The sequence below is a fragment of the Marmota flaviventris genome, chromosome 2 (genome assembly GCF_047511675.1).
Source record: "Marmota flaviventris isolate mMarFla1 chromosome 2, mMarFla1.hap1, whole genome shotgun sequence".
NCBI classification, from domain to species: Eukaryota; Metazoa; Chordata; class Mammalia; order Rodentia; family Sciuridae; genus Marmota; species Marmota flaviventris.
This window is the reverse complement of record NC_092499.1, coordinates 110,206,877-110,227,579: the sequence shown is the minus strand read 5'-3', so window position 1 is coordinate 110,227,579 and position 20,703 is coordinate 110,206,877. Positions and strand designations below refer to the sequence as shown.

The window sequence follows — 20,703 nt, the reverse complement described above, 5'->3', positions numbered from 1 at the left end:
TAAACAACAGAAATTTAGCAGTCATAGTCCTGGAGTCCGGGAAGTCTAAGATCAAGGTGCCAGCAGACTTAGTGTCTTGCTGTGTCCCCTCATAGCAGAAGGACTGAACAAGCTCCCTCAGGTTTCTTTGAAAGGGCACTAGTTCCATTCATGGGGGTCCTGCTTCCATGACCTCCTCACCTCCCAGGGGCCCCACCTCTTTTATATACTTGCACCAGGGATTAGATTTCAACATGTGACCTTTGGGGGGACACAAATATTTGGGCCATACTTTTTTCCTGAAATTCTTAGATACAGATTATTTCCATCTGCTGCTCAGATTTTCCTAAGAGTTAGGATGAAGACATTTGGCAGCAGATTCCCTAGAATTCCCTACAACTATCTCCTCTCATTTATTTCTCCTCTTGACTTCTTTCAGCTCCAGAAATCGTGAACTATGAGCCCCTGGGGCTCGAGGCTGACATGTGGTAAGTTGTACAGGTCACTCAGGTGGCCTAGGGATCCTTCCAAGGGCAGAAGTCCTCAGAACCTGCTTTGGGTGTCATTCCCTTGACTGTGAGAACTCTCTTCTCCACATTCACCTCTTAGAGCCTCAGGCTGCTCCAGGTGTTCTGCTGCTGCTGGAAGCAGCAAAGCCAGGTCCTGAGGCCAGTTAGTGCATGGCCAGGTCATGGCTCGGTCAGCTGCAGAGAAGCAAGGGGAGGGGCAGGGCCGGAGTGTAGCTTAGCCCTGGACTGCCACGGCCATGGTCAGGATAACAGTAACAGTGGCTCATTTGGGCAGTCCACCAAGTGTATAACAAGTGCCTCCCTCATCCTGGGCACTGTGTTGGCCTAGGGGTGCTGCTGCTGTCAGTCCTCTGCACATGCAGGACTCTTTCATTTGAATGCTGCTGGACAGTAGGCTGAGCACTTGGCCTTTTAAAATCCTGCCTGCAGTCCTGTGAGATAGTTCTCATTATCTTCCTAATATAAGAAAAAAGGGTCTCAGAGGTGGTGAGAGATGTGCCCAAATCACAGAACCTGCAAGTGCAGAGATCAGATCTTGAACTTGGGTCTTTGATCTCCGTGTGCTGAGCTCAATCACTCTAAATGCATCCCAGGCTGCTGCTGAAGAGTGGGATGGAGAGGGGTTTCGGGATGCCTGGAAGAGGCAAGTGACCTCTTCTCCTGAGACCACATGGGGAGTCCCTTGCTGGTCTGAGTTGGAGGCAGGAGGTCCTTACTTGACTGTTTTCTGTTTTGCAGGAGCATCGGTGTTATCACCTACATCCTGTGAGTATCCCTGATTCTGGGGCTCCAACCCAGCATAGACTGTGGGGTCCTAAGAGGAATGAGAGAAGGGCAGGTAGAAAGATGTACTGAGCATCCATCTACCAAGAGCCAGATATGTTAAGTCCACAGAGCAGACCTGAGACTGAGTGCTCTGAGGTGTTTCATACATTTAACCCTGGCATTGAGTTTGAGCAGGAAGCCCGGGGAGCAGCCCTCCCTCCTGCACAGGCCATGTCTGCATTCCTGTGTGGAATGCCAGGCCTCCCCTGCCATGGGAATGTAGTGGTTAAATAAGCCAACATGTGCCAATTCCCTAGTCCCTGCTCTGGTGCATGCTTGGCAGGTGCTTAGGTATTCAGTCCATCAGTGCTACCCAATCATCTTCCCCTCACAGCATACCTGGAAAATGCTATTTTTATGGCCCACTGCAGTGAGAGTCAGCCCATAGCCAGAGGGAACAGGGTGGTACCAATGCTCCAGGACTGAGGGATCATTCTCTCTACGCCCCCATAAACCAGCTTTCTGACTCACAGCAGCCCTTAGACTGAGAGCTCTGCACAATAACAGTGGATTCCCCCGAGCTGCAGCAGAGGGTCTCAACCCTGGCTGCACTGTCAAGTTTTCAATACCTACCATGGCCCAGGCTCACCCCAGATCTATATAAATTAAAATTGCTAGGGGTAGGACCTCTGCATCAGTAAATTTTTTAAAACCCACTTGAATTTGATAGAGAGGGCTTTGATGGAAAGAGAGGCTGAGCATCACTTTGCGTTGATCTGTAATACTGGATGACAGCCAGGATATTCAAACGTCGTCTCTTGAAATCTGAGTTTCTCCAAAACTCCAGTTCTCATACTGAACAATTAAGGAATTCCAGCATCTGCAGGGCACACGGTTGGCTCACTTGAATTCAACACAGCTTTATCATTGGCTGGCACCATCATGGGCATTGTGCCAGGCAACAGGACATGGACGTGAAGGAGAGCCTTCCTTTCTTGCCTGGGGCTCTCTGTCTGAGGGAAGCACACCATACAGCTACCTCTCACCCACAGTGACCAAGGTCACTTCTTCATGTCAATTATGTGAGATAGAGGCTGCCATTTTCTTCATTTTACAAATCAGGAAACTGAAGCTCAGAGAAGTTAAAGAACTTACCATGGTTCACACAGCTAATGCTTAGCACAGCTGAAATTCAAACCCAGCATTGAAATAGCCAAAAATGCAAAAAGTTATTTCTTGCTCCTAAATCTATGCATATTTTCTATTCTTTTCTTGTCTCATTGTTTTATTGTCTAATATCTGTAGTACTAGATTGAATACCAGTAATGAAAGGGAACATTCCTGCCTTACTTCCAATTGTATGGGGAAATCATCGATCTATTTATAATTATATAAATATGTTACATACATAATGTAATATTCTTTGTCAATTGAGGATTTTTCAATTGATAAATTCTTTATCATTCTTATCAATTGAGTATTCCTCTATTACTATTTTCTGATAATTATTTTTTATCATGAATAACACTGGTAACACTGGATTTACTGGATTTTGTATAGTATTTTTGCATAATTTGAAATGATCCCTGTTTTTTTTTTAAGTTTATTGTTTTAATGGATTACTTAATTGCATTTTGAGTCTTAAACATCCCTGGCATATTTGGAATAAATGTCACTTTATCATGGTGTAAAAATAAAATATCCAAAGTTTTCCAGTATACCTTGCTACTTCCATGCAAAGAAAGAAGCAGGGGGAGAGGGGTAAATATTCAAGGTTTGTTTAGTAAACAGAAACAATAAGACTTTTCGCCAATCAAGTAAGGAGGGACTTAAAAGAGACCAAGGTGACTGCTGTGTTTCTAACAAGCATCACTTCACATTTGTGAAGCGATGTCATTGATCAAAGCAAGGAGCACATGGAGGGGGGTTTGGCACAGTGAGTCCTGGGAAAATGGCACATCTGGGCCGACGTGTCCCATGAGCAACTGAAATGCATGTCAAGAGATGGTAGCTTCAGAAGTCACTGTTTGTCTGATGCAGCCTTGAACAACCCTGTGGGGACCCCACAGACCCCAGTCTCCATGCCTCTTAGGATTTGCTCAAGTTGTTCCCTTGGCCTGAAAGAGCTTTTCATCTCCTCCTCCGACTGCTGTCAATTCTTCAAGACATGACAGTGCAATTGTCAACTCTCCCATGGAATTGCACTGGGGCCCCCCTTTTTTTTGGTGCTCCCACAATCTTTTATCTGGCTTTCAATAATTTTCTGCTTTGTTCTGCTGGGGTTTATGAAGAGCTATGTCTGTTTTTTCTTTTTTCTCCTCTCAACTTTTGTGTCCACTAAGACACAGTTTGTCCTCTGTAAAGTACTTACTTGGAGTTCCATAAAATGTGTTGAATTGGACTGCATTGAAAAAGCTGTGGGTTGGCTGCCCAGAGAGGGCAGGCTGTGTTGCCAGGAGCCTCCCAGCCTTGTGGTATAGCATGGGTCAAGTTTCCCGAGTAAATTTCCATCTCCAAACCTGCAGTCATGTGGTTCCTTCTCTGTTGTATGCAGCCTCAGTGGAGCATCCCCTTTTCTGGGAGACACAAAGCAGGAAACACTGGCAAATATCACAGCAGTGAGTTATGACTTCGATGAGGAATTCTTCAGCCAGACTAGCGAATTGGCCAAGGACTTCATTCGGAAGCTTCTGGTTAAAGAGACCCGGTAAGAAAAAAAGAAAGGCACTGGTTTCTCAGGTACTAATCCTCTCCTTTTACCACAGTCAAAGATGTCAGTCTGTCTTTGCTTTGCCACAGCGTCACCTGCACCATTGTGGTCTAATCTGAGCAGGTGCTAAGAAACATGACTGGCCAAGACTTGACATTCACCTTGTTTGCTCAAGTCTTTCTGCTTTCTTCTACTGAAATGCCAATAACTGTGTGTACATGTGAAAATGTGTGTGTATGTGTATGTGTAAATCAGTCTTTGTTTTTTAAGACTCATTACCTCGTATAGTCTGTCCCAAAGGCACTCAATTAGAGAAATAAAGTAGCAGGGTTTTCAAGCCAGTTCAGGTGGGAGTGGAGGAGGCAGGCCCAGAGAGGTCAGTACAGTGGAAAGAGAGGAGACACACTAATCCTACTCCTGCCTCAGAGCCCAGAATGAGCCCCATACCTGTGGGGTCAAAGGAGGACATGGGCAGGGAATGTAGGGTGCTGGTACCCAGGGGAGGGCCTGGATGGAGCAGGGGAAAAGGGCCACCGATGCTAGAAAATTATGTCCTTTTGGTCCCACAGACTTCAAAGAGGGCCAGAGTGGTACTAGGTACTAAGGTCAGTACTAGGGAGGGCCCCCCTACCTGGGAACAGAACAGCGAAGGACAAAGGAGGGACCTGGGAGGCAAACAAAGACCAAAGGTTTAGCAATGGAGAGCTGGCTTTTGGAGGATTCTGGAAACTCAGTAGTGCATTTAATGACTCCCCTAGAGGGTGGTGTTAGGCCTTTTAACTTTGGAACTGAAGGTAAGGGTTCAGGTAGAAAGGTCTCTCTGTTTGGGTTCTGCCCAAACCTCTTTCCTGGGAGCATGGGGCATGCAGGCAGTTCCCATCAATCTCTGCGTCTTCCATTATGATGGCATGGCCAAAGAATGCCAAAAGAGTGTGAGAATGGAGACTGCTGCTCCCAGATTCTGCCCTAAAGGATCATCACTGTTTCCTAATCCTCATTTCAGGAAACGGCTCACCATTCAAGAGGCTCTCAGGCATCCCTGGATCACGGTAAGGGCACGGTGGTGAGTTCCAGTGAGCAGGGGTCTTTGCTCTGTCACCAGGGCTGGCTGTGGCAGCCAGATGCAGAAGGCCTGTGGAGAGCCTTTTGCTGGAAACACCAATCCTTGGGCACAGAAGACAGCTTGTCATGGGCCCCAAGGGGCCTGACCATTTTCAAATAGGGTTATGCTAAATGAAGTTTGTATTTCATGGGTTCAAACAGCTTATAGAATGAAACCCTGACTTTGTAACCTTCTTCTCTGACATTTGGGGCTCAAAGGATATGCTTTACATCAGTTAGCTGCTTTCCACAGGCACCATGAGACCTCAGGAATTAGCCTCTGAGACAGAAACCTGGTAGGAAGAGAGACTGCCATCCTGTTAGGGGAGTTCTGTTCCCTTTGGGAAGGGCCAGGGGGAAAGGTCAATCTCTCCCTAACTTGCCTTGTAACCAAGCTCCAACTGCTGGTTTTTCAGAGGGTCTCGCAGTCTGGTATAGTGAAAAGCTTTTGGGGAAAGAGGGACTCATAGACCAGTACTCTGTTGACTGACTAGCTGTGAACTTCCAAGACTTCTTATTCACCTTCATTGTTAAAAAAGAAGGCTTACAGGAATGATCTGAGCGTGCAGACAAGAAGGGTAGAGGCCTATAGATGATGGGGAGTAGAGAGGGTTGGAGTGATCAGGGGGATCAGGTTCATCTGCTTGTTGAAGGATGGGGAAGATCAAGGGTCCTCTTGCTGAGCATGCTCAGTTTTGCCAATATGCAAAGAACCCCAAAAGAGAGACACCCTCTGCCTCCCTCTGCCTCCCTCTGCCAGCCATGGCCTTGCCTGCTCCAGCCCTGGAGTGGATGTCTGCAGAATCCTGACCGCAGCCCGCTTTTCTGCCTGAGCCCCTTTAAATGCTGTGCGTGTGGAAACCCGCTAATGGCTGTGGACCCCTCCGCCCTGAAGGGAGCATGCAGGGAGCATTCCCATACCCTTTGACCTTTCTTATGGACTGAGGGGTTGCTCACTCCACCCGGGCTCTCCCTGTGTCCTGACGCATGCAGTGAATGCCAAAGAGACCACCGTGTGTGCCTTCCACCTGCAGCTTGGATTGCCCTTTGGAGCATGCATTATGTTAACATTGTGGTTCTTCTGTCTGAACAACTGCCAGTCGAAGGGAGAAGTCAGAGCTCCTGAGCAGCGGAAGACACAACCCATTGAGCTGAAGACCAAGCGTCTGAGAGAGTATACCCTCAAATGCCACTCAAGCATGCCCCCCAACAACACTTATGTCAACTTTGAGCGTTTCGCCCATGTGGTAGAAGATATGGCTGGGGTGGACCAGGGATATCGTGCCTTAGTGGGGGCCCGTGACACTCTCCAGGATGATGTGGAAACCCTGGTCTCCATCTACAATGAGAAGGAGACTTGGTACCGAGAAGAGAACGAGAGTGCCCGGCACAATCTGTCCCAGCTCAGGTATGAGTTCCGCAAGTTGGAGTCCTTGAAGAAGCTCCTGCGAGAAGACATCCAGGCCACAGGGGCTAGCATTGGAGGTGTGGCCAGGAAACTGGACCATCTGCAGACACAGTTTGAGGCTCTGAGGCAGGAGCTCTCAGCCGACCTACAGTGGATACAGGAAATGATGGGCAGCTTCCAGTTAGAGAGTGGGGACACAGATGGCCTGGGAGCCATGTTCCACCAGGATGCCAGTGAATCCCTATCGGAGCTGCTCAGCAGACCACACACACAGGAAGTCCTCGCCAGCCTGAAGCTCTGAGCACTAGAATCCAGTCAATAAAGCACTTTCCCATTCCCCTGCCTCCGCTTCCAGCTAGAATCATCCTGTAGGGAGTATATCTGTAGGGCAGCTTTCCACCCCTCTCCAGAGAATTGACAGTTGCCGAGGTGCTGGTTAATTATTAATTCCACACCTCCTCTCACCAACCTGGATTTCTCAGAGAGCGATGGCAGAGCAGCCAAGCTGTTAAAACAATTAGAGAACAAATTCCCCTCACCATACCCTTTTCCACAGGGAGTACAGCACTCCTTGGGGAGATGCTTGAGAATGGATTTGTGGTGATGGGTTTGTTCACCTCTCTCTTCCCACCTACATGCCTTATGATTGCAGATCTTGAGTGATATTTGAGTTAACTAAGGATAACTAAGTCAGCATAATGCTTTCCTGCTACAGAAGCAAGAATTTAAAATGCACAGAGAAAATAATACTACCTTTTGTTTGAACTGACTTTTGAGGCTCTGAGGCAGGAGCCCTTATGTCTGTGACCTCACTTGATCCTTAAAGAACTTTTTGAGATGGGAAAGTAGGAGATGATATGATTTCCATGTAATTGATGAGGAAACTGAGAGGGAGGATGGTGTAGGATCATTCATAGCCAGTTGATGCCAATGAAACAGGAACCCAGGTGCCCATCTCCAAGATGAAGCATATGGGAGGAAGTAGTGAGGCTTAGTTGTAAATATCCACCTTAATATTAAAGTTCAGATCCCAGAGGCCAAGCAAGCAACTTCATGTATTTTTCCAGGTGTGGGTGGAATGCATACACTTGTACACGATTGTCCCAGGAGCCATGTCCCAGACGGTGTAGTCACTGTTCCTACCCAGCCCTGTCCAGGTCTGAAGACCAACCTACAGAGCAGGAGGGAAGAGGAGCATCTCCCCCTTCTCCACTCTTTCCCCCAACTTATGGCTAAGTGCCCCAACTGTGCATTGATAATGAGAACCAAAAGGGGCTCAACCAAGAGCTTCCTTTCCTATGTACTAAGCCATTGGGCCTTGACAGTCTACTAGACTCCATCAGAATTTTTGAAGAGGATGGACAGGAAGACTGGGAAGCACAAAGCTCAGTGACTCCTTGAGGAGTATGTGAATCCTCTTGAGGATTATATGATCTCATCCCCTTTTCCCCAAAGGAGGAGGCAGTCAATGTAATCATGAAATCATACAGTCAGTGCAGGGAGATGGACGCGGCACTGCTTGAAGTTTTGGGTTGGGGAGCAGACCAATTAAAGAGTTTCAAAGTGCCTTCATGGCTTCACAAAACATCCCTGTCATTTGGATTGGATATTATCCCCGGTTTAGAGATGAGGAAACAGAGGATGTGATTTTCTCCAGGTCACTTCATTAATGACAAAATAGGGGCCTTCTGATGGCAATCTGTGGCTCTTTCTGCTTCTTCAAAAAATGCCCCAGTCTCTAGAAGTTTACTGTCTGCAGGTGGAGGCAGATGATATCCGGATTCTTCTGTCCATTCAAAAAATAACTTTCAGGCATCTACTAACTTCCAGACACATGGCTTGACTGGTGATACACGGTTGAGTAAAAAACAGGCCTGTCTCTTGCCTCGTGGAGTTCTCTGTCCTCTGAAGGATTCCAACATTAACCAAGAATCATTAAAACGTAGAACCGTTTCTGGGACACATGCTAAGAAAGGGAAGCATTCCTCAATGCAAGAACCTATGGTGGGGCCTTTGATCTGGTCAGAGGAGGTGTCTGTCCCAAAAGCAGGGATGCTGGAACTGAGACCAGCTAAGCAAACGAGGGAGAGAAGTGTTTCCAACAGGGCCATCATGTCAGGGCTCTGTAATGAGTAGGGCATGGAAGACTGGAAGTGCCAGGACAGTAAGAAAGCTAGAGGGGAGAACAGGAATGTCTACATGGCTGGGGAGGAGGCAGGACCAAGAGGTCCTTGGCCACATTAAAGAACTCTGCCTTGCTAGGCACGGTGGCACATGCCTGTAGTCCCAGCAATTTGTGAGGCCGAGACAGGAGAATCACAAGTTCAAAACACCAGCCTCAACAATTTCGTGAGGCCCTAAGCAAATCAGCAAGATCCTGTCTCAAAATAAAAAAAGCTCTGCCTTTGTCCCTGGAGTCATGGGAAGCCACTGACAATTCCTGGGCTGGTGTTAGAGGGGAAACACTCAGATAGGAAGTGAGTTAGGACAACACATATTTTGATGTCAGGAAATCATTTCTTCAAAATCCTATCTTCTTTTCTTTTAGCAAGCTGAATTATTTCAAATATCACATATAATACTTGAAACAGAATTTTTCATCAAATATAAGAAATAATAATTATAATTTTCATAATTATTATTATTATTTTGTACCAGGGATTGAACCCAGGGGTGCTTAACCACTGAGCCACATCTCTAGCCCTTTTTTATATTTTATTTAGAGACAGGGTCTTGATGAATTACTCAGGGCTTCACTGCTGAGGCAGGCTTTGAACTTGTGATCCTCCTGCTCAGCCTCCTGAGCCACTGGGATTATAGGTATACACTAATGTGCCTGGCTAAGAAACCATGATTATAAGATATTATCATTGTTTTATGTACCATTAAAAAATAAAAATGCCCAACATGGGAAGCCTAATGGGAGACATTAGACACATAAAGTTGTGATAAAATAATGATAGGGTAAATGAGATCTAGGGCTGCTATGAAGGAAGAGAGAGCAAAAAAAAAAAAAAAAATATACAACTCATTCTGGACAATATGTGGGGATGGAAAATCCTCCTGAGAATGGGAGGCCCAGGCTGCTAGTCCTCATGCAGGGTTCCTCTTTGCCACAAGCTGTGTGATATTGAAGAACTTCAAGTATGGAATGTCATGGCCAGCAGTCTGAGGCTGGGTGGCCCCACATGACCAGCCAATGCAATCCTCTCTGGGAGCATCTGCCTCTACTCCAGGGCCACAGCAATGATATGACATTGTTGACTGGGAGATGCCTCCTCATTTCTGAGATCCAAAAACATGCATCTTGGAATCAAGGAAAGATGACAAAAACCCTATTTCTCTAACGGAGAGAATTGGTACAAAATGACCTCTACAATCTCTCCAAAGACTTCTCTGCCCTGTCACAGGATGTTGTATACTTGTTTGGCATAGATTCTGCAAATATTAAAGGTCTCTTTGGCCACGTTAACAGGCATTGACCTTCAATGCCAGGCTTCCTGAGGCCAGGATGACTGCCAGTTGAGCAACACAGGGCAGACTTCTGGTGAACGTCAAATAAATGGGAATAAAAAAAAGAATAATATGGTGGCAATGATTTGAATTAGAGAGACTGGTAAAAAGGGAGGAAGAAGTGGTTATCTTAGATTTGTGGAATCAGCTACACACCATCTGATATCCTCATTTTACAGCCTCGTAGAGGGCAAGTTTTTCAGTCTCTGCTGATCGGCCCCTGAGCTGGGCACCCAGCCATAAGTAGTTTTTCTTCAGAGTAGTAAAATGGTCCTGTGTGTGTTTCTAGTCATTGGTAACTGCTTCTCCTTCACTGTGTTTCAAAAACAGACCTTTTTCTGTACAAAGAGCATCTAAAGACAAATCAAAGTAAATTGAGAAATGCCCCCAAGTCTGTCAGGGAAATCAGAGAAGCCTGTGACCTTCCTCTGTCTCCTGCCAGTAGAATTCCTTTGGCTCTCAACCTGGTGCTGAGGGGGAACCCAAGGAGGCCTGTGGAACGCAGCCAGTGAACCTGCTTGCTCTGTTCCCCCCATGCCCACAGTTGGCATTGTAACAGTGGTGGTAAGGGCAGGGCTGGCCATGGTGGATGGCACGTGGGCATATTTTCTTGGGACCTTGAGGGAGGACCTCTTGGGGGCACTGCTCTGTGGGCAGGCCCCTCTGCCATCATGGAGGATTTTTAGTTCACAAGAATTGAGTAAATTAAAGGTCAACTTCCCTGCTCAGTTTAAACACCATCCTGGGCCATTGGGGAGGAAAAGATGACTGTGTGACATCTCCCTGAATAAAGATTCCCAAGGAAGCTGGAGAGTCAGCCCTCGGGGAGGCAGCAGTGGTGACCCTGCCCTGGGGCAGATGCTCATGGCATATCTCTGCCTGTCTAGTTTGTATTAGGAAGGGTGGTGATGGTTTGGTAGTTCGTGATTTTGTAGATAAGGGAAGCTAATGATGAAGGGATGGAACAGAGTAATCATGACAGGAGAAGCCAGAACATCCTCCATGAGCCCCTTCTCTGCTGGTGACTATGAAGATGGCAGCTTCCCTCCTCACTGGATCACGCCGCACAGTTGGCCCACATTGGAGGTGGCTATGTGCCCAGCTGTCACCTCCCACGGTCTACCTTTTGTGAATGTCTGAGGAAATGAATGCCTTTTCTCCTTTGTCTATGAAGTTCTTGGCCTGTGGAGAAGATTCTTTGCCCTGGAGAGGAACCCAGCAGAGGGCATGTTTGAGTTGCAGAGGGGCCAATGCAGTTGAACAAACACTGATTGTGCTCTGGCTTGTGGTGGAGTAGGGGTGACTGATAAGGACAAGATAACCCCTGAATGAAACTCTCAATATCTGGGGTTAATGGGGACCCGACCGACTGGGAGGTGGGAAAGGCCAGGGTTAGTGATAAAATAGAATATTCTAAAAATCAGGAGAGAGATGAATTCTGATTGAGACAGGGTAGGAGGGATGCAGAGAGCAGAGGTCTTCTCAGGGCAGCTCCATCACTGACACCCCTACCATCGCCACCAAGCTGTTTCCTTATGAAGAAGGTGCTAAGTAGAATTTGGAGGGATGGCTGTGAGCCCAGATTGGGTCAGGAACTCAGAACTATTGAGTGGAGGCTAGAGATTAAAATGAGGAGAGCTTTTGTTTTTAACTTTTTGTCATGGAAAATTTTCAAAACTTTCACAGAAGTACAGAGAATAGTATAGTGGATTCCAGGTACTTATTATCTCACTTCTTCTGGAATTTAGTCAGTCACAGCCAGTCTTTTTTTTTTTTTTTTTTTTTTTTTTGGTACTGGGATTGGACCCAAAACAGGATCTTGCTAAATTGCTGAGGCTGGCTTTGAACTTTTGATCCTCCTGTCTTAGCCTTCCAAGCTGCTGGGATTACAGATATGTGCCACTGTGCCCTGTGCCAGTCTTTTATTCATCTCCCTCCACCCCACCACACACACTATTTTCTGGAATATTTCAAGAATTTTAACACAAACTTCAGATTTACTCGATTCATAAATTCTTCAGCATGAATCTCTGATAAGAATTAAAAAAAAAAAAAGAATTTTTTTTTTTTCAATGCTGGGAATCGAACCCAGGGCCTTGTGTATGTTAGACAAACACTTTGCCCCTGAGCTACATCCCTAGCCCTTTTAATTTTATTTTGAGTTAGGATTTTGCTAAGTTGTCTAGTTTGGTTCTCACGCTTGGGATCCACCTGCCTCAGCTTCCAGAGTAGCTGGAATTACAGTTGTATGCCACTAAACCCAGTAGGACTTTCTTTTTTTATATAACCACCATGCCATTATCACACCTGAAAAATCAGCAATAATTCCTCCATCTCATCTGGATACCTATTCTATAATCACATGTCCCACATTTTTCAAGGGTATCCTGTCGACGGTTGGTTTATTCACATCAGAATTCAAACACAGTTCACACATAGCATTTGGTTGACGTCTTTCAAGTCAGCCCCTTCCTGACAGTCCAGGGGCTGGGGTTGTGGCTCAGTGGTAGAGTGCTCACCTAGCATGCTTGAGGCACCAGGTTTACCCTCAGCACCACATAAAAATGAAATAAAGATATTGTATGTCATATATATATATATATATATATATATATATACACACATATATATGACAGTACAGGAGGGAGAGCTTTGAAAGCTTTTGCTGGAGTTGAACAATTGCTCAAGAAAACTGAAGGTCCTGGAGAAGAGGATTAAGAGTCTCCATGTGTTCAAGCTGAAACCTAACTCAGAAAAGTCAGGCCAGGCAAGAAAAGGGGCATTGCCACCTCCTCCTATTGCCTTCAGCTCTCCCTACCCTACCCAGTGAGGAGGCAGACATCCAGGTGTCAAGCCTCACCTGCACCTTCCTGAGAAAACCAATGGTGAGTCCAGCCAGGACAGGGCTCCAGCCATCAAAGTAGCCAACAAAGGAAGAGGCAGAGGTGCTACCTGGAGAGATGCAACTGAGGGAGGTGGAGGTAGTGAGGCCCAGAAAGTGTCCTGGGCAGGAAAGAAAAATGGGTGCCCCAGTTTTCCATGAAGTATGAGGCTGGAGAGAAGGTACAGATGGAGGTTTGAGAAGTTGCAAGCTGTTTGCAGTTTCTACAGGAAGCTTGGTATTTAGAGAAAAGCGTCTGGAATGGCTCTTCTGTGAAGCTGGGGTCTCTTTTTCATGATTTGTTGGTGGCTCCTGCTTCCTCTCCACGCTCTGTAGATGTGGGCACAGACCTAGAACAGCCCACTAGACTTTTCAAAGGCATTTGCATCTGTATAAACAAAATCTGACTCCAGCCTCCACTGCTTTCTGTCTTCTTGTCTCCCTTCCTGACATCCTGCCAAGACACAGAACATAACCCCAAGAGCCAGGTGGAAATTTCCCAGGCTTCTGACAACACTGATAGGCCACAAGGTTGGAAGACAGTTGGGTATTCACTGTTTGCAAGGAGGAAAGGGCCAGGAGAAGGCGGGCATAACTCCTTCTTCCCCTCACATTCTCAATTTAGTCAAAAGTGTTCGAGCCACATTCCGTCTGGGAACAAATTTCACTGCAGAATTTGTCTCTGACTTTCCAAGCTGGGCTGATAGCATTAGCCTGGCATTGAGCCTTTTATCAACCAGGGAGGCCCATTGATTAGGAAAGGTAAGCCTGACAGACTCATAGCCTGGATGGTCATCTCCTCAGGGGTGATGCTATTGTTTGTAGCATATGGATGGACAGGAACCTAGAAGTAATTGCATCACTTTTCATTAATGGCCCTGGAAATGGTCCCACCTGACATTTCATCTGGGCCCCTCTGCTCAGTGGCTTTTCCTGCTTGGCCAGTAGGAAGGGGGGATTCTCCTTAACAGGACCCCTTGCCTGTGTTGACCTTCCAGCCCTGAGGTCAGCCATTTTTCTCCTGGGTGAGGGCACCCCGCAGTAAGTGGACAAAAAGAGGTTCCTTCCCTCTTGGAACTTTTAGCCCCACCTCATCAACTTCTCCTTGTAAGAGACAAACGTCCTCTGCCAGGGTTCCACTGAAAGGATAAATCATGGCTGAGTGAATTGAAGACATGAGTGAAGTTAGAGGTAGAAAGGTTTTGAGGAGTGAGAGGCAGCATGCTAATCATCTGGGGGAAGGAGATTCTAGAAGCCATGAGGAATAAGGAGGGTGGGATTCACAAAACAATCCCCAAATTAATACAGAATAAAATGCCAGGCAGTGACACATACAATAGAGAAGACTGGCATAAGCAAAGTCGTCATGGGGGACTGCTGAAGAGCTGTTTTATCTACGGGGAATCAGGAAGGCTCCCCTGAGGAGGTGATGTTTGAACAAAGACCTGACCCAAGTGACAAAGTGATGTAAGAATGAGCAAGGGCAACGACCCTGAGACCTTGGGTTTAGGATCAGCAAGCCAACCCGTGTGGCGGAGGAGGCATATGCTGGCCTGGGAGTCTCCAGGAGAATGTTGGGTTATATGGAGAGCACTGGAAAGCCACAGGAAGGCTTGGAGCAGAGGGACAGGCAGGTCGTCAGCACAGGTGGGCTGCCCTCTGCCTGCTTTTCTTTTTTTTTTTTTCTTTTTATGTGGATATGACAGTAGAGTGTATTACAACCCTTTCCTTATTAGAATCCCATTCTTGTGGTTGCAAAGGAAAGTCCTCTGCCTGCTTTTGTGCCTCCCTTCCTGGTGGGACCTGGACCCAGGCTGGACCTGCAGATGTGGCAGGTGGTTAAGGAAAGGGTCCAGGAGAGCTGGGCGTGGCCTGGTGATCCCTCTGCGTCCTCATCCTTTTCTCTTCCCTTTTCCTGTCTCTTCCTTCCCCTCCTCTTTTTCCTGCACTCTTTTCCCAAACCACTGTGTGCTCATTTGGGAAGGTCAGCAGCCCCTGGCCTTCCCACCTCCCATCTACTTCAGGGTTGCTAAAACTCTGTCCCTGCTCCTTGACCCCCACAGAACTCTGCATCTCACTGACAGACTCATGACACCCTTGCAGTGTACTGAGAGGGTGACCTGGGCCTCTCACTGATGAAATGAGTAGGTCTCAGGTCCTGCAATTTATTCCAATTTATCTCTTGAGCAGCTCAGGGAAATAACTAGGCAGCTATTAAGTACCCAGAGTTGTTGGTTCTGGGCAGAGAGGAGAGAGGGGCTGGAGGCTTTGACATAGACATGGAAAAGTTTCTGTGCTCTGGGGTTGCTTTCCAGTGGTGGGATTCCTCTACTACAGAGCTGGCAGAGACAGCTGCTGCACATAGGAATGGAGCACGCAGGTGCTTTGGTCAGGCCTGGGAGGGAGACATTTCTTGGAAGTGCTCTAGGAAGCAGGTGCCACTTGCATTAGACTTTGGAACACTTGGAGGCCTTCTGGGGGCTTTAGAGAAAGGCCCTGCAACAGGTCCCCTGCCATATGCAAGTCCAGAGCAGCCCAGGCCCACAATGTGCATTGGCTTTCTTCTGGTTCCTGATGCTATGATGAAAGATGAACGAGAATGGAAATGTGCTCTCAATGTGGTTAAGAGACAAGACCAGCCCTGGGGAGTTAGTGAACTACCCACCCTTAGCATTCACCAGGACCAAATATGGCCTTGCAGTGAGCAGGTTGTCAGAGTAGAGGGAAAAAAGCTGCACAGGACCTTAGGGGTCATCCCGGGCAGCTCGTTTTCTTGAGGTCATGGGGTCTTTTGAGAATCTATGAAAGCTATCGACTCAGAAGAAATGCTTGTCTGTGCAGACACACTAAATTGGTTTTTTATTGAGGTATAATTTATAACCCATAAAAGTTGCCATTTTAAAACATACAATCCAATGCTTTTTAGTACATTTACAAGGTTATACAACCACCATTGCTTTCTTACTCCAGAACATTTTCATTATCCCAGAAAGAAACCCCATACCCTTTGTAGTCATCCCCCATTCTCTCCTTTCCCCAGCCCCTAGCAACTTGATCTACTTCCTGTCTCTAGTTTTGCCTATTCTGGCACATTTTATATAAATGGAATCACACAATATGTGGTCTTTTGTGCTGGCTTCTTCCATTTAATGTTTTCAAGATTCATTCATGATGTAGTTTGTATCAATACTCTATTTGTTTTCATGTATAATATTCCTGAATAATATTTCATGTATGGATACCACATTTTCTTTATCCGTTCATCAGCTGATGCACATCTGGGTTTTTTCTACTTAGCTCTTATGACTAGCTTGCTATGAACACTCACGTACACATTCACACACGAAAATTTGCAAACCGTTTCAGAGATTCACAGAACTCCCAAAACCTATCTCATGACTTAGGAAAGCCTCATTTTATAAAAAGAGGGAACTGGGGAAAGGTGGTGCACACCTGTAAGCACAGTGGCTGGGGAGGCTGAGGCAGGAGGATCACAAGTTCAAAGCCAGCCTCAGCAACTTAGTGAGGCCCTATCTCTAAATAAAATATTTAAAAATGGCTGGCAATGTGCTGGTTAAACACCCCTGAGTTCAATCCCTAGTGTCAAAAAAGTGGGGGGAGGGATTTGAGAGGAGATGGACATAACTTGTTACTGTTTATTGAGTGGTGCTAGGTTAAATTCTTTATGTAAGCCTCAACAACCCTGTGACACGTTATTATCCCCCATTTCAGATAGGAAAACTGAGGCTCAGAGAAGCCATATCAGGCTTCTTAGAGAAGCTGAGATTTAAGCTAAGCCTCGACTGCCAGGCAATGAAGGGCAGTTACACATCTGTCTCCACCTGACTCCCACCAAAGCCCCTATTTCCTTCCATTTATTTTCTAAAGATGTATTAATGCTCTGTTTGCCAACAAGCCATCCATTTTGCTAAACCCAGAGCCAGTCCAGCATACAGGGAGCATCCCAGATTGCCAGAAAATGACCCTGTCCCCAAAGTGATGTGTGATCGAAGCCCCTGCCTCCTGCTCTCCCACTTCAGGAGAAGCTGGGCCTCCAGCCACACTGGCTTGTGTATCTGGTTGTAGTAATAATAGCTCAGGGACATCCATCTCCTGAGCAGCTGAGACATCTGTAGCCATTGCCTCACTGTACCGCTCCCACTGCACACCCTGCCTGGCAGGGAGGTATCAGGGCAGGTTGAGGACAGCATGTGGCTAGGGTTCTGCAGGGAGGTGGGCAGCTGCTGTCTGACGCCCATTGACACCATCATGCTCTGCTTTGTCCTGTAGCCGGTGGACAACCAGCAAGCCATGGTGCGCAGGGAGTCCCTGGTCAACCTGGAGAACTTCAAGAAGCAGTATGTCCGCAGGAGGTGGAAGGTGTGTGTGGTTTGGAGTGGTTGGGGGAGAGGGCCAGCCAGGCACCCTGCCGCTCTTCAGGGTCCCTGAGCACATTCTCACCTGGCATCTGTTTTCTCTCCCTCCCTCCCTCAGCTGTCCTTCAGCATCGTGTCCTTGTGCAATCACCTCACTCGCTCCCTGATGAAAAAGGTGCACCTGAGGCCAAATGAGGACCTGGTGGGTAAATGCGGGACCCTTTGGGGCAGAATTCTGGGGGTGGTGTGAAGCTTGGAAGTAGGGGGACCTTCTCTCCCCTGTTGAGGCAGGTGAGTGCTAGTTATTTCCAGTCTTTTCTGCTGGCCCTGTGCTCCTCTGCCCTGGAGCTAGTGTGTAATCAGCAGAGGTATATGTTTGGGGGGCCTCTGGCTGGTGCTGGGTGGGGTGCTCCAACAAGGCAGCATGAACTTTTGGAGAATCTTAAATTCTTTCCTGCTCCATCTTTGAAGATATTGCTGCTCCCACTCCCTCCCCATCCCTCCAGAACCGCCCTGAAGACTTATAGTCCTCAGAGGATGGTGGGGACTCTGGAGAATGAATACCAGAGACCATCCAAAATTTATTTCTGATGATCCAAAAATCTACTTTAGAATGGGAATTTTACATCCTCTTTTAAGTCCTCCCATTTCTAGCTTGCTTTAGATTACCATTATCAATAATAATATTAGGATGGTTTCTTATACTTGTTATAGTTTTATGCATCTTATAATGGGATATGCTGAAGAGAATAGCCTCTAGAGCCTCTAGAGCCAGACTGCCAGGATTCAAATCTGCCACTTACTAGATAAGTGATCTTAAGGAAATTACTTAATCTCTCTATGCCAAAATGTCATCATTTGTGAAATGAATTAAATAATAGTTCCTACCTCATAGAATAAATATGGGGTTGTAGTGACCTGTCCCTGAAATTTGGCATGTAAGTGTTCAATACATGAGAGCAATTATTACTATTGTTTAAAATCCTCCTATAGACTTTAAAATACAACACTAATGTCAGTATTTCAGTCTGTAGGGATTCCCTGGCAGCTCCCCCACTGCGAAGGTGAAGGGGGCCACCCAGGAGGGTCTGAGTTGGTACAGGCCAGGACAGAAGGTGACTCCTTGTTAAAGAAGGGACAGAGAATCAACTGTCTGAGACACCTGAGCAGCCTCAAGATACACAGCACTTAGGCACATCCCAGGACCCAGCACTTCCCGTACTTCCTACTCCCCCCATGTATCCTGGAGTTCTCTTTCTTCAGCCTGAGCTCTGGTTTATTCCTGCTCTTGCCAAGACTTGAGGATTTATGACTCCAGAAGCCTACAAGGCATTGGCCAAGTTGTATCCCTTTTCTGTCTGCTTCCCTGACCTGCTATAAAGGGGACTGGACCACTCTCCCTCTGAGCATACCTGTCAATCACATGCAGACTTTACCCAGCTTACTTTTTTGTTGTTTGGCTCTGATTCATGCTATAAAAAGTTGCTGGTCAGCAGAGCTTGAGTTATTTTTATTATAATGGCAAGACTTGGTCCAGGATGTATTTGGCTGAAGTTAACCTTGCCCTTGGATTTCCTGCTGGCTCAGGCCAGCCTGGGAGGGTGCATGACAGGGAGCAGACATGCCTTTCATGAGCCCTGACCCCATTGCCATGTGTGTGGAGAGAGAGGACCAGAGAGTAATGGTGAAGAACATACATTCTTTTCCTAATTTTTGTCCTAGCACAAACACTTGAAGATAGTTTTCTTTTTATTCAAACACTCAGCATTATTAGCTCCGTGGCTCATTCTACAAGTGGAAAAGTATTGAGTCCCAAACAGACATAGTTTTTACAAAGGGACTTTTCTTAAAAAAAAGGTAATGATAGGGCCCTTTTGTTTGGGGAATATTGAAATTGAACATCTAACAATTTTTAAATTTTTTTTAAAGAGAGAGGGAGAGGGAGAGAGAGAGAGAGAGAAAGAGAGAGAGAGAGAGAGAGAATTTTTTAATATTTATTTTTTAGTTTTTGGCGGACACAACATCTTTGTATGTGGTGCTGAGGATCGAACCTGGGCCGCACGCATGCCAGGCGAGCACGCTACTGCTTGAGCCACATCCCCAGCCCCACAATTTTTAAATTTTTTTAAGATGACTTTATGAAGTCTGAATTAGTTCTTTTTTGTTTTTAATCTTTCTTTTGTTTATTTATTTTTATGTGGTACTGAGGATCGAACCCAGGACCTTGCACGTGCTAGGCAAGTGCTCTACCGCTGAGCCACAACCCCAGCCCTAGTTCTTCTTTTAATAATTAAAAAAAAATTTTAGTTGTAGTTGGACATTTACTTATTTATTTTTATGTGGTACTGAGGATCAAACCCCGTGCCTTGCAAATGCCAGACGAGTGCTCTACTACTGAGCCACAACCCCAGCCCCTAATAATTTTAATAATTATATTAGTTGGTGTGAGCTGAACAGAAAGACATCATGCCCTCTGGGTAGTTACCTGGGCTCTGCTTTAGCCATGTTGGGATGGACAGACTGTATTGTCTACTTCTTTCCTTGTTCATAAAAATGAGCTTTTCAGAAGTCATTTCATTGGAAGAGCTGCAGGACAAGGCTTGCTGAAGGTGCAGTGGAAGTGAGTCAAGGTGGAGGGGTTGGAATGGTGGCTGTTGGAGCTTGGGGGGGGGAACCTATAGCTTACCTCTCTCTCTAGACTGAGCAGAGACTCAGCAGCCCACAGACAACTTATCCTTATGTGTGGCCACAAAGGGCACCAGATCTAATTTTCATTATTATGGTGGGTGTCTTTTGGTGCCTGGTTTCCCTTAGATGCCCTACCTGCTTTCCTGCCTCCAAGGAGGCCTCAAGTTTGTTAGTCTGGCCTCATTTTAAGCCCCCCCACCAGACCCCTCCCTTCCACTGGTCTCTGGATATGCCCCAGCTGAGGTATATCAACTTAGGCTGCCCAGCCCAACCCGCTTCCTGGCATCCCATAACCCCCTGCTCTGGCCTTCTTTTTTTTTTTTCCCCAGAGGAATTGTGAGAGTGACACTGAGGAGGACATCACCAAGAGGAAAGCCCTCCACCCTAGGAGGAGGAGCAGTACCTCCTAACTTGGCTGGACTTGCAGTGGCTGCCAGGGAGGTCCAGGCCCAGTGGGGCTCCCTTCTGTGCAGACTCTTGGACCCAGCTCATCACCAGCAGCCAGGCGTTCCACATTCCTGAGCACTTTGCAAGAGAGGGGCCTGCAGGATTCAGAAAAATTTGCAGGGGAGCCAGGAGACCCTGGGAGTTCTGGCTCTCTCCTGTGGAGGAGGCTCCAGCACTTCCAAAGCTCTTAATTCTTCATGAAACTGGCTTTTTTTTATCTGTCTGCCAATCTCAGAATCTGGGCAGGGGTGTGAACTTCGGGAAATGATGTAAAACATCATCTTCATCCCGGCATGAAGGTCAGA

General features: G+C 46.7%; 1 protein-coding gene across 8 annotated transcripts in view; it reads left to right on the top strand.

Annotated features, from left to right (window-relative positions):
- The window catches only part of Dapk2 (death associated protein kinase 2), a 160,381-nt gene that overhangs the window by 93,352 nt on the left and 46,326 nt on the right, over window positions 1-20,703 (top strand). For 4 of the 8 annotated variants that reach the window (XM_027925970.2, XM_071608370.1, XM_027925969.2 and 1 more), the window contains 7 exons: window positions 419-467; window positions 1,248-1,274; window positions 3,829-3,981; window positions 4,988-5,033; window positions 17,178-17,267; window positions 17,382-17,465; window positions 20,281-20,465. In XM_027925970.2, the coding sequence (XP_027781771.1) occupies window positions 419-467; window positions 1,248-1,274; window positions 3,829-3,981; window positions 4,988-5,033; window positions 17,178-17,267; window positions 17,382-17,465; window positions 20,281-20,361 (530 nt within the window). In that variant the 3' untranslated portion in view covers window positions 20,362-20,465. Of the gene's footprint in view, window positions 1-418; window positions 468-1,247; window positions 1,275-3,828; window positions 3,982-4,987; window positions 5,034-17,177; window positions 17,268-17,381; window positions 17,466-20,280; window positions 20,466-20,703 lie in introns of those variants that run through there. The other 4 variants (XR_011706682.1, XR_011706681.1, XR_011706683.1 and 1 more) reach the window with 1 other exon arrangement.